We start from the raw sequence: 13,469 nt of genomic DNA, 5'->3' as shown, positions 1-13,469 counted from the left end.
CTATTGCACTGCAGCCTGGGCAACAAGAGCAAAACTCTGTCTCAAAATAAAAGAAAAAAAAAATGAGCTTGGGGAGCCCTGGGAGATGTGACTAGGAATTAGCTCCTTGTCTTCCATGGCAGCTGAAACTGAAGGACAACTGGGTGGCTTGCCTATGGGGAGAAAGATGCCCTACATATCAAAATGCGACGGGCAAAGATTACAAAACGGTTTCAAATACCAGCCCTAAGTCAAAGAGGAGTGTGTTTCAGAAGAGCCCTTTCTGGCCCTGGGTTTCAGACCTCCAGCCCAGAGCCAGGGTGAAAGACACTAGTTAGTCTGTTCTTTATTTTCCTTGGAAAATTACAGGGTTACTTATCAACAAAATAACTGTCCATCCGGTGGGGAAGTGCCATCCGGTGGCTTCTATGTACAGGCCCATCCCTGGGAACCACATTTCCAGAGGGGGCCTCCGCCTGAGGCCCCCATTGGCCCCCTCCCAGGTATCCAAGAACAAATCACAAGGTGAGGGCTGCCGGCGTGGCTGGCTGGCTGGGTGGGTGGGACCCAGGCCTACTACCGGGCCAGAGGGTTTGGGGGCCTCTCTCCTGGAAGCCTGCTCTTTCCACACCCCCTTTCCCAGCCAGGCTGTCTTGGACACTCCTGGGGCTCCGCTGAGAGGCACATGATTCCCGCTTTGGACTTCTTTTTGAGATGTCATTTTAACACTGAGGCATCGCGGCCTCCCTTCCCGGAAGATGGGTTATTTGCAGTGCTGTCTTTTCTTTTAGTCCCAGTTTTTGTACAAAAACAATGATACTCCCCATTGAACTGTATTTTCACCCAAGAAACAAAAGTGCCTCAACAGGTACAGTTCTGCTGGTCGATCTGCTTCCGGCAGGGCTCCATGGTGACAGCCACACCCACCCCACTCCGGCCCGATGTCATTCGGGTCACCTCGCTCCAGGTGTCTGTATCTGGGTCGTAACACTCCACACTGTCCAGGAACGTGTGACCATCATAGCCTCCTGCAGGAAGAACAGAAGGGACGGTCACCACCTGTCACACCACATCCAAGAGCAGGGGACAGAAAGAGGGAGAAGCAGCTGTGAGATGCAAAAGCAGGCAGGGCGCAGTGGCTCACGCCTATAATCCTAGCACTTTGCAGGGCTGAGGCGGGAGGATCGCTTGAGGCCAGGAGTTCAAGGACAGCCTGGGCAACATAGCAAAACTCTAGTCTCTTACTGGAAAAAAAAAAAAAGGCCAGGCGTGGTAGCTCACGCCTGTAATCCCAGCACTTTGGGAGACTGAGGTGGGTGGATCACAAGGTCAGGAGATTGAGACCATCCTGGCTAACATGGTGAAACCCCGTCTCTACTAAAAATAAAAATAAAAAAAATTAGCCGGGTGTGGTGGCGGGCGCCTATAATCCCAGGTACCCGGGAGGCTGAGCCAGGAGAATAGCATGAACCCGGGAGGGGGAGCTTGCAGTGAGCCGAGAGTGCGCCACTGCACTCCAGCCTGAGTGACAGAGCCAGACTCTGTTTCAAAAATAAATAAATAAATAACATTAAGCCGAGTGTGGTGGCTCACGCCTGTAATCCCAGCACTTTGGGAGACTGAGGTGGGCGGATCACCTGAGGTCAGGAGTTCAAGACCAGCCTGACCAGCATGGTGAAACCCCATCTCTACTAAAATACAAAAATTAGCAGGGCATAGTGGTGGGCACCTGTAATCTCAGCTACTTGGGAGGCTGAGGGGGGAGAATCACTTGAAACCAGGAGGCAGAGGTTGCAGTGAGCCGAGATCGCGCCATTGTACTCCAGCCTGGCAACAGAGCAAGACTCCTGTCTCAAAAAAAGAAAAAGCCCTGGTGTGGTGGCTCACGCCTATAATCCAAGCACTTTGGAAGGCTGAGGCGGGTGGATCACGAGGTCAGGAGTTCGAGACCAGCCTGGCTAACATGGTGAAACCCCGTCTCTACTAAAATACAAAAAATCAGCCAGGTGCAGCGGCACGCACCTATAGTCCCAGCTACTCAGGAGGCTAAGACAGGAGAATCTTTTGAACCCAGGAGGTGGAGGTTGCAGTGAGCTGAGATCATGCTATTGCACCCCAGCCTGGGCAACACTGCGAGACTCCATCTCAAAAAAACAAACATTAGCCGGGTGTGGTGGTGCGTGCTTGTGGTCCCTGCTACTTGGGAAGCTGAGGCAGGAGGATGGCTGGAGCCCAGGAGGTTGAGGCTCCAGCAAGCTGTGATCACACCACTGCACTCAGCCTGGGCGACAGAGCGAGACCCTGTTTCTAAGGAAAAAAAAAAGGAAAGCAAAAAAGCAAAAGCAGCCACAGTCCACAAGAGATGGGGCTAGTCAGGACTCTTCCCCGCCCCCAGGGCCTCACCAAGGACGTAGATTCTCCCCTGGTGGACAGTGATCCCCAGGGCACTTCGCCGGTGCTTCATGGGGGCTACGAAAGTCCATGTCTCTGTTTCCACGTCATAGCGCTCCACGCTGTTCAGCTGGTCCTGACCATCATAGCCCCCGGCAGCATAGATGCAGTTGTGCAGGACGCAGACGCCTAAAGGGCACCGTGCAGAGAAGGTGACTCTGGAGGACTGGCTTTGGGAGCCCCAGCCATCACCTCCTTGAGGGAGACCTTTCCTCTCTCCTCTCCCTTCTCACCCTCAGAAATGAAGCATGGAGAGAGAGAAGCTTGGACTCTATCAGAATCCAGTGCTTCTGTGGTTATCCCAGGGTGAGGGTTGCAACAGGGGGTCTCTCCCAGGCCTGGCTCAGTTTCACCCCAGGATGGTGGGGGTGTTCCTGGATGCTCCCCTCACTATCGTCCCCACCCACCTGCCCCGCTTCGGATGGTGTTCATTGCTGTGATCATTCGCCACTCGTTCCTCTCTGGGTAGTAACGCTCAGCTGAATTAAGGCGATTTGTCCCGTCAAAGCCCCCCACGGCATAAAGCAGACGATTGAGGACGGCCACGCCCACCCCGATCCTTCGTGTCAGCATTGGGGCCACCAAGTGCCACTCATCCCGCTCTGGCTCATACCTGCAAGGGCATAAGAAAAATGGGGACAATGGCCATTATAGCTGACCTTCGTGGAATACTTAAGGGCCTGATACCCCTTTTTTCCCTTTTTTTCTTCCTTTAAAGAGACAGGGTCATCAGGCGCAGTGGCACGTGTCTGTAATCCCAGCACTTTGGGAGGCAGAGGAGGGTGGATCACCTGAGGTCAGGAGTTTAAGACCAGCCTGGCCAATAGGGTAAAACCTTGTCTCTATTAAAAATACAAAAATTAGCTGGGTGTGATGGCAGGTGCCTGTAATCCCAGCTACTCGGGACGCTGAGGCGAGATAATCGTTTGAACCTGGGAGGTGGAGGTTGCAGTGAGCTGAGATCGTGCCACTGCACTCCAGCCTAGGTGACAGAGAAAGACTCCATCTCAAAAAAACAAACGAACAAAAAAAAAGAGACAAGGTCTTGCTCTGTTGTCCAGGCTGGAGTGCAGTGGCACAATCACAGCTCACTGAAGTTTCAAACTTTTTTTTTTTTGAGGTGGAGTGCAATGGTGAGAGCATGGCTCACTGCAACCTCCGCCTCCTGGGTTCAATCAGTTATCCAGCCTCAGCCTCACAAGTAGCTGGGATAACAGGCACCTGCCACCATGCCTGGCTAATTTCTGTATTTTTAGTAGAAATTGGGTTTATCCATGTTGGCCAGGCTGGTCTCGAATACCTGACCTCAAGTGATCTGCCTTTGGAAAGCTGAGGCTGCCTCAGCTTTCCAAAGGGCTGGGATTACAGGCATGAGCCACCACGCCCAGCCTGCAGCTTCAAACTCTTGAGCTCAAGGAACCCTCCTGGCTCAGCCTCCTGAGTAGCTGGGACTAGAGGTGCACACCACTGTGCCCACCTCCACTAGAACTCTAGTGTTTGCAGTCATTCTCCAAGGACTGAGGTATCAGCAACTCCATTTTCCAAATGAGGAAACTGAGCATCCTCGCCATCAATTGCTCAAGTTCAAAAACACATCTGATGGCCGGGCACGGTGGCTCACGCCTGTAATCCCAGCACTTTGGGAGGCCGAGGTGGGCGGATTGCGAGGTCAGGAGATGGAGACCATCCTGGCGAACACGGTGAAACCCCGTCTCTACTAAAAATACAAAAAAAATTAGCCGGGTGTGTTGGCCCGCGCCTGTAGTCCCAGCTACTCCGGAGGCTGAGGCAGGAGAACAGCATGAACCCCAGGGGTGGAGCAGAGATGGCGCCACTTCACTCCAGCCTGGGCAACAGGGCAACAGAGCAAGTCCGTCTCAAAAACAACAACAACAACAACAACAAAACAGAAAAACAAAACAAAACAAAAAAAAAACACATCTGATAAACCCCTAGTGGCTCAGCCATATCCCCCACTTCACAGATGACAAGATAACATCTTAGAAAGGAGAAATCACACATTCAGCATCACTCTTTAATGCTCAAATAGTCCTTGAGGTCCGGCACAGTGGCTCACGTCTGTAATCCCCGCACTTTGAGAGGCTGAGGTGGGAGAATCTCTAGCGGTCAGGAGTTCGAGACCAGCCTGGCCAACATGGTGAAACCCCATCTCTACAAAAAAAAAAAAAAAAAATTAGCCAGGCGTGATGGAAGGCACCTATAGTCCCAGTTACTCCGGGGGCTGAGGCAGGAGAATCACTGGGAGGTGAGGTTGCAGTGACCCAAGATGGCACCAGTGCACTCTAGCCTGGGCAGCAGAGCAAGACAGACAGGGTCGTACTCTCTTGCCCAGGCTAGTCTCCTGGACTCAAGCAATTCTCCGACCTGAGCCTCCCAAAGTCCTGGATTACAGGTATGGGCCACCACACGTGCCCAACAATTTCAAACTGATGGAACTTTTTCCAAATCTGCACAAAGGAACCACATGGGTTTGTGACAGTCCCCTAAGCATTTCCCAGCTCCAGGCACAGAATCCAAGGTCACGGACTAGAACTCTCCAAGGAGCTTAGCTTCATCCTGAGGCCTCCACTCCCTGAAGACAGGGAGACGAAGCAGCCTCAGGAAGAATCCCCGGACTTCAGTGTCTTGGGACTTGCCAGGAGCAGGACCCTCAGAGCCCACGCCCAGGACCTGCCACTCACCTCTCCACACTGTTGTGGTGGATGCAGCCGTGGGAGCCGCCGACTGCATAGATGTGCCCATCGATGACCCCCACCCCGATGCGGTTGCGCGGTACGCTCATGGGGGCGCAGGGCGACCACTGATTGGTCATAGGATTGTAACAGTCCAGGGCGCTGGAGTCGGTGTTTCCGTCGGGGGAGTTGTTCCTGCCGCCCACGGCGTACAACAGCCCGCCCACCACGCAGCCAGCCAGGCCGCTCCGTGGCACCTGCAGGTCCGCCAACCGGAGCCAGGTGCCGTCACTGGGGTTGTAAGCCTCCAGGTAGCTGAGCGACTGTCGGAAGTAGCCGCCCGCGGTGTAGATCAGGCGGCCCACCTTGGGCGCCCGGCAGGGCATCACCTGCGTGGGCTTGTGCAGGGTGAGCTCCTCGAAGATCTTGACCAGGTAGTCCTTGCAGCGGGAGTCGGACTGCAGGATCTCACACTTCTGCAGCTGCATCTGCAGAAAGTTCGGCGTCAACGAGTGGCAGCGCACGGCCCGCAGCAGCGCCTGGACATAGAACCGTCGCTGTTCGCAGTCGTACTTGACCCAGTTGATGCAGGCGTGGAAGACCTCGGACTCGCAGCGCACGTTCAGGTCGTCACGGCTGATGAGGGTCACCAGTTGGCAGTGGGATAGGTTGAAGAACTCCTCTTGCTTGGCCACCTGCAGCGGGCGACAGTGGGACGGGCTGACTCCCGAGTCGCCCCCACACCTCACCAAGCAGGACAGGGATAATGAGCAACTCACCACTGCGGCTGACAGTCTCAGCTTCCTCATCTGCTAAATGGGGATTCAAATAATAGGAACCGCATACACTGTGATGACTAAATGAGTTAATACTGCCGGGCGCGGTGGCTCACGCCTGTAATGCCAGCACTTTGGGAGGCCGAGGCTGGCGGATCACGAGGTCAGGAGTTGAGAGATCAGCCTGGCCAATATGGTGAAACTCCATCTCTACTAAAAATATAAAAATTACCTGGGTGTCGTGGCACACGGGTGCCTCCCAGCTACTCGGGAGGCTGAAGCAGAAGAATCGCTTGAACCCGGGAGGCAGGAAGTGGAGGCTACAGTGAGCCGATATTGCACCACTGCACTCCAGCCTGGGCGACAGAGCAAGACTCCGTCTCAAAAAAAAAAAAAAAAAAAAAAGGTTAATACTATGCGCCAGGTATGTCATTAGGACTCAGGGAAATGGGCAGAGACTCAATAGATCGTGTATCCTGGGGTATCATTTGGTTTTGGTTTTTGTTTGTTTTTTGAGACGGAGTCTCACTCTGTCACCCAGGCTGGAGTGCAGTGGTGTGATCTAGGTTCACTGCAACCTCTGCCTCCCAGGTTCAAGCGATTCTCCTGCATCAGCCTCTCAAGTAGTTGGCATTACAGGCGCCCACCACCATGCCCAGTTAATTTTTTATTTTATTTATTTATTTTGATATGGGGTCTTACTCTGTTGCCCAAGTTGGAGTGCAGTGGTGAGATCTTAGTTCACTGCAACCTCCGCCTCCAGGGTTCAAGTGATTCTCCTGCCTCAGCCTCCCAAGTAGCTGAGATTACGGGGGTGTGCCTCCACAGTGGCTAATTTTTTTGTATTTACTTTTAGTAGAGACAGGGTTTCACTATGTTGGCCAGGCTGGAATTTTTGTGTTTAGTAGAGATGGGGTTTCTTCACGTTGGCCAGGCTGGTCTTGAACTCTTGACTTTAGGTGATTCATCCATCTCAGCCTCCCTAAGTGCTGGGATTACAGGTGTGAGCCACCGGACCTGGACTGTTTTTGCTTTTGAGACAGGCTCTGTCACCTAGGCTGGAGTACACGATCATAGCTCACTGCAGCCTTGAACTCCTGGGCTCAAACGATCTTCCCACCTCAGCTTCCTGAGTCACTGGGGCTACAGGTGTGTGCCACCATGCACAGACAATTTTCATATTTTTATGGTAGAGACTGGGTTTCACCATATTGGCCAGGCTGGTCTGGAACTCCTGACCTCAAGTGGTCCACTCCCCTCGCCTTCCAAAGTGCTGGAATTATAGGCATGAGCCACCGCACCCAGGGCTGGTCTTAAAATCTTTTTTTTTTTGAGATGGAGTCTCGCTCTGTCACCCAGGCTGGAGTGCAGTGGCGCAATCTCTGCTCACCGCAAGCTCCGCCTCCCAGGTTTACACCATTCTCCTGCCTGTCTCCCGAGTAGCTGGGACTACAGGCGCCCGCCACTACGCCCGGCTAATTTTTTGTTTTTTTAGTAGAGGCGGGGTGTCACCAAAGTGCTGGGATTATAGGCGTGAGCCACTGCGCCAGGGCTTTTTTTTTTTTTTTTTGAGACAGAGTCTTGCTCTGTCACCCAGGCTGGAGTGCAACAGTGCGATCTCGGCTCACTGCAACCTCCACCTCCCCGATTCAAGCGATTCTCCTGTCTCAGCCTCTCAAGTAGCAGGGACTATGCCACCACATATGCCACCACATCTGGCTAGTATTTTTTTGTATTTTTAATAGAGATGGGATTTCACCATATTGGGTCAGGCTGGTCTCAAACTCCTGACCTCAGGTGATCCACCCGCCTCAGCCTCCCAAAGTGCTGGGATTACAGGCGTGAGCCACCGGGCCCTGCCCTCTCTTATCAATTTCTATAGATAATTTCCTTCAGAGAAACGAAAATGAAACCAAAAATGGTAAAGACATTGCGTGAACCAAAGAAAACATGACTAAGGTTCAGGCTTACAGCTTGCAGCCTGTCACGGGTGTCTAATAAACATTTGCTGACTGTCCGAAAGGCTGGGCTGCCCCAGGATTTGGCTGCTTTTCACTGCACTCTGTCCCCACCTTTGACCCCGGAGAAACCAGGGAACCCAGAGACACATGAAGACCTCACCTTCCCCAGCTGTTCACCAGTGTCCCCACATGTATAGACAAGGAACTCAGAACCCCAGTTGTTTTTTAATTTTTGTGTGTGTGTGTGAAACTGAGTCTCGCTCTGTCGCGCAGGCTGGAGTGCAGTGGCTTGATCTCGGCTCACTGCAACCTCCACCTCTCGGGTTCAAGTGATTCTCCTGCCTCAGCCTCCTGAGCAGCTGGGACTACAGGCGCGCACCACCAGGCCTGGCAAATTTTTATATTTTTAGTAGAGATGGGTTTTCGCTATGTTGGCCAGGCTGGTCTCGAACTCCTTACCTCAGCTGATCCACCCGCCTCAGCCTCCCAAAATGCTAGGATTACAGGCGTGAGCCACCACGGCTGGCCTCAGTTGTTTTTTTTTTTTTTTAGACTGAGTTTCGCTCTTGTTGCCCAGGCTGGAGTGCAACGGTGCGATCTTGGCTCACAGCAACCTCTGCCTCCCGGGTTCAAGCGATTCTCCTGCCTCAGCCTCCCGAGTAGCTGACATTACAGGCATGCGCCACCATACCCGGCTAATTTTTTTGTATTTGTAGTAGAGACGGGGTTTCTCCATGTTGGTCAGTCTGGTCTCAAACTCCCAATCTCAGGTGATCCGCCCGCCTCGGCCTCCCAAAGTGCTGGGATTACAGGCTTGAGCCACCGCGCCCGGCCCCCAGTTGTTTTTTGTTTATTTGTTTGTTTGTTTAGAGACAGGGTCTCATTATGTTGCCTGGGTTGGTCTTGAACTTTTGGCTTCAAGCAATCCCCCCACCTAGGCCCCCCAAACTGTGGGGACGATACCACCGTGCCCAGCCCAGAGCCTCCTTTTTCTCCAGGTTCCTGCCTTCACATCTCAAGGGGAGACAGTGATGAGCACTCATCCATCCCTGGTCCTTCTCCTGACACTGCCCCCAGCCCCACCTCCCCGCTCACCTCCCCGAAATGCATGTAGATATACTCCCGGGCACGCTGGTGCAACTCCACACAGCCAATCTGCTCGGCGAAGTTGGCAATGCCGATGGCATTGCTGGGGTCCAGCTGCTGCACTAGGAAGTCACTGCAGGCACGGACAACACTGTCGATCTGGTACATGACAGCGCCGTTCATGACGTGAAGGACACACTTCTCGCCCATGGAGATGGAGGCCGTGTAGGCGAATTCGATGAGGCGTTCCATGACCTTGGGGTGGATACCCTCAATGGACACCACCTCCATGCCCTGCTCCCGCAGCCCATTGGTGAACATGGCCTTGAAGACGGGGCTGGATGAGGCTAGCACCACCTTGTGGGCCATGAACTGGGCGGCAGGCGCGTCCTGGTACTTGACCTGCAGTGTGACGTCACACAGCTGCTGGCTGAGCCGCAACTCGTTCATGATGCCGAAGGCCTGTTTGGTATGATCCTCCAGGGTATAGCTGAAGGTGCGGTTGCCATGCTGGGAGGGCGTCACCTCCGCCTTGCACTCAGTGGAGGCATACATCACCGCGTCCCCTGACCCCTCAGGGCACTGTGACCGCAGGGGCAGGAATCGGCTGCAGGCCCCAGCCCTGCTAGGCTTGGGATCTGGCTGCATGGGGTTCCAGAAGATAAGCAACACCACCACCTCTGGCACTCAGGGGCCTGGAGGGGAGAGAGCACAGGGCAGGGGGCAGGGGTTGGGGCTGGGCCAGCACCTGCAGGGTCTCCTTTTGTAAGATAAAGCAATTCCTAGGTCAGTTTTCCTGCAGAGTAGGTGAAGCAGAGTCCATTTGCAAATTTGCAAACATCCCCCTGACCTGACCAGCCCAAGAGCCCATCTTAAAACATAGATGAGGTCATGTCTCTCCCCTGCTCTGGATCCTCCAACGCCTCCCACAGTACCTAGTAAAACTGAACTCCTCAACAGCCTGCAAAGCCCTACGCAATTAGCCCCCACCACCTCTTCCCTTTGATCACTCTGTTTCAGTAATCTGGTGGCCTTTCCCTTTCTAGAGCATGTCGGGCTCATTCCTTCATTTGCCTCACCATTTATTGGGCACCTACTGTATGCCAGGCACTGATCTGGGTGCTGAAGACACAGCAGTGAGCAAAACACACAAAAATCCTACCCTGCCGGAGCTGACACCTGCGGGGAGGAACAATCATAAACTAAAATAAGCAAGACCTGGAAAATCAGCTTCACGAAGAAAATTACAACAGCATTGTGACAATGTGAGAATCAGGTGCAGTTTTGTTTGTTTGTTTTGTTTTGTTTTTTTGTTTTGAGATGGAGTCTCACTCTGTCACACAGGCTGGAGTGCAGTGGCTCAATCTTGGCTCACTGCAACCTCTGCCTCCCGGGTTCAAGCAATCCTCCTGCCTCAGCCTCCCAAGTAGCTAGGACTACAGGCGCCCGCCACCACGCCTAGCTAGTTTTTTTATTTTTAGTAGAGACTGGGTTTCACCATGTTGGCCAGGCTGGTCTCAAACTCCTGACCTCAAGTGATCCTCCCGCCTTGGCCTCCCAAAGTGCTGGCATTACAGGCGTAAGCCACCGTGCCTGGCCCTGGGTGCGGTTTTTAAAAATCTGACAGACCAAGCTTCTTTGAGAAGGTGAGGTTAGAGCTGAGACAAGGATGAAAATTATTATAAAGTGGGAGGCTGGGGAGTAGTTTTCCAGGCAGAGGAAATAGCAAGTGCAGTGGCTCAGAGGCTGAGACAGTCAATCTGGAGAATTGAGGAGTGCAGTGAGAGCTAAGGACTTAAGGAAGGGTTTCATGGAAACCCCTGGAGCCTGGAGGGCCAGGAGATGAGTTATGTGTTTTGTGTTTTGTTTTTTGAGACAGAGTCTCGCTCTGTTGCCCAGGCTGGAGTACAGTGGTGCAATCTTGGATCACTGCAACCTCTTCCTCCCGGGTTCAAGATATTCTCAGCCCGGTGCGGTGGCTCACGCCTGTAATCCCAGCACTTTGGGAGGCTGAGGTGGGCGGATCACCAGGTCAGGAGATGGAGACCATCCTGGCTAACACCGTGAAACCTCGTCTCTACTAAAAAATACAAAAAATTAGCCAGGCATGGCGGCGGGCGCCTGTAGTCCCAGCTACACCGGAGGCTGAGGCAGGAGAATGGTGTGAACCTGGGAGGCGGAGCTTGCAGTGAGCAGAGATCGCGCCACTGCACTCCAGCTTGGGCAACAGAACAAGACTTGGTCTCAAAAAAAAAAAAAAAAAAAAAAAAAAGATATTCTCATACCTTGGCCTCCTGAGCAGCTGGGATTACAGGCACCAGCCACCAGGATGGGCTAATTTTTTGTATTTTTAGTAGAGATGGGGTTTCACCATATTGGCCAGGGTGGTCTCGACCTCCTGGCCTCAAGTGATCCCCCTCCTCGACCTCCCAAAATGCTGGGATTACAGGCATAGGCTGCTGTGCGCAGACGTGAGTTATGTTTTGAAAGGAGTGGGGGATCTCCAAGTGGTTCCCCACAAGTGGATCTGCAAGTTCTCACTCCCCTCTTTCTGGGGCTCCACTCAGAGTCCCCTCTTCCCTGTTCTATTGTCATCACTGAGCTTGTCAGGAACTGAAATGACCTCCTTTGCTTGTCTGTTGATCGACTGTCTCTCATCCCCGGCCCCAGCGCCTCAAATGGCAGGGAACCCTATGTAGGTTGGCGTCGGGCCAACCCTCTCCTGTGCCTCCCGCCTGGGGCCTGGCACTGCGCAGGGGTCAGTACACGGGTGGTTGGCTAAATGCCCGTGCCACCGTGCCTGCCAGAGCGGCCTCCTCCACCCTCCCTGGGTGCCACTCGGCCCCCCCTCCAGTGCCAAGGCCCTGGGCTTGCGTCTTGGTCTTTGGCCAATCGGTCAACGATGCCCCTTGGGCACCGGGCACTTCCCCCACCCTACAAAGCGACAAGTGGGCGACTGCGCATGCCCCTCCTGAGCCGCCACCAGGCCCAGAGAGGCGAGGAAGTGACCCCGCCGCGGCGTCTCGGCTGCCAACCCCAGAACGCAGATCGAGCCCCCCAGCGCCTCGGAGCCCCCGAGCCTCCGTCTGCTCCGCGCCTCCGGGCTCTCTTGCTCGGTTTCCCCCGCTCCCGGGCCACCCCGAGAGTTGCGCCGTCCAACAAAAAGACTGGACCCAGGCCTCGCCCTCCTGGCCCTCCGAGTCCTGGCGGGGAACTCGGAGGCTCCCTGGGCCGTGGCGCCCGGTTTCCTGGTCTCTGGGCACGACCGCAGGGGCGCTCGCGGCCCGCGATGCCCGCAGCCCGGGCACATCCCGCCTCACTCACCCCGCCATGGCCGCGTTCCGGCTCCGCCTCCACTGCCGAGCCTCGGCGCCTCCATCGCTGCGCGTGGGGGAGGCGCGGAGCGCGCGCAGGTCACCATGACTAAGCAGAGCCGGGCGCCCGCCTTGTCACAATAAAAGTCCCCGGGCCCTGGCCTCGGGCGGTAGGGACCGCGGAGGGCCGCTCCCCAGCCCCCGCCCACGCCTGCGGTCGCCGAGCTGCGCGGCCACCACTGCTCCCAGCATGGCCGCGGGGCGGGGGCACGCGGCCCTGGGCGCGCTCAGCCGCGTGGTCTGAGTCGCAGGGAGTCTGAACCCCGAGTTCCAGACCCGCGCGTCCCGGCCCGCACCGGGGATGGGGTGGACGCCCCTCCCCGTCGCTGCTGCCGGAGCGCTCACCTCGGCCACCGGGTCGCCTCCGTAGGGGGTCCCTCGGGGTGGGGATGCCCGGGGCGCGCAGGGGCTCCGGGTACGGTGATGCCACCCGCACACTGCGCTTCCGGGAAGCCCGGGGGTCCGCGGCCCGGTCCGGGAGATTCCGCCTTACCTTGGCTGTAGGAGACTCGCGGGCGCCTCCGCCGTCGGGGGGCCTCGGCGCCAGGGCTGCGTGGCCTGCGGGGTCTCGGTTGTCGGTTGGGGAGAGGCCTTGGGACGCCCGAAAAGGAGGCGGGGAGAGGGCGGAGAGGGCGCGGCGGGGAAGGAGCGGCGATTCTCCCGCCCTTCCCACAGGTGCCCGGCGCCCGTCGGCGAGGAGTGGGGCATCGGGCGGGGACGCACAGCCTGGCCCCCCTTCTCACTGTCTCTTCCATCTCCTGGTTTCCTCGCCGGGCGTCTCCTGGCGGGGCTGCGCGCCACCACCTGCTATTCTTTTAACGACGCACAGCGCCTGCCTCGTGGTCTGGCGGCCACAGGATCTAGGGAAAATTGTCTACCTCGCTGGGTCTGCCTGCCTGCCTACCTTCCTTCCTTCTCTCCCTCCCTTCCTTCCTTCCTTCCTTCCTTCCTTCCTTCCTTCCTTCCTTCCTTCCTTCCTTCCTTCCTTCCTTCCTTCCTTCCTTCCTTTTTTTCCTTTCTCTCTCTCTCTCTCTCTCTCTCTCGCTCGCTCTCTCTCTCTTCCGTTAGAGACAAGGGCTCGCTCCGATCTGCACGCCCAGGCTGGAGTGCAGTGGCGCCATCGCGGCTCACTGCAGCCTCCAGCGATCC

General features: G+C 55.5%; 1 protein-coding gene across 4 annotated transcripts; it reads right to left on the bottom strand.

Annotated features, from left to right (window-relative positions):
* Nucleotides 1–300: 300 nt before the first annotated feature.
* Nucleotides 301–13,196, bottom strand: KEAP1 (kelch like ECH associated protein 1). Of its 4 annotated transcripts, none has more exons than XM_007995228.3 (6): nt 12,814–13,196; nt 8,956–9,641; nt 5,133–5,818; nt 2,838–3,043; nt 2,383–2,559; nt 301–1,007 (listed from the first exon to the last, which is right to left on the bottom strand). In XM_007995228.3, the coding sequence occupies exons 2-6, from the start codon at nt 9,592–9,594 to the stop codon at nt 841–843; spliced, it is 1,875 nt and encodes a 624-aa protein (XP_007993419.1). In that variant the 5' UTR covers nt 9,595–9,641; nt 12,814–13,196; the 3' UTR covers nt 301–840. The 4 variants fall into 4 exon arrangements, with proteins under 4 accessions (XP_007993419.1, XP_007993421.1, XP_037848290.1 ...); XM_007995230.3 differs by lacking the exon at nt 12,814–13,196 and adding an exon at nt 12,271–12,408; XM_037992362.2 differs by lacking the exon at nt 12,814–13,196 and adding an exon at nt 10,044–10,126.
* Between the last annotated feature and the right edge of the window lie 273 nt (nt 13,197–13,469).

Source organism: Chlorocebus sabaeus, chromosome 6 (genome assembly GCF_047675955.1).
Source record: "Chlorocebus sabaeus isolate Y175 chromosome 6, mChlSab1.0.hap1, whole genome shotgun sequence".
Lineage (NCBI taxonomy): Eukaryota > Metazoa > Chordata > Mammalia > Primates > Cercopithecidae > Chlorocebus > Chlorocebus sabaeus.
This window is presented reverse-complemented; position numbering and strand designations above follow the sequence as displayed.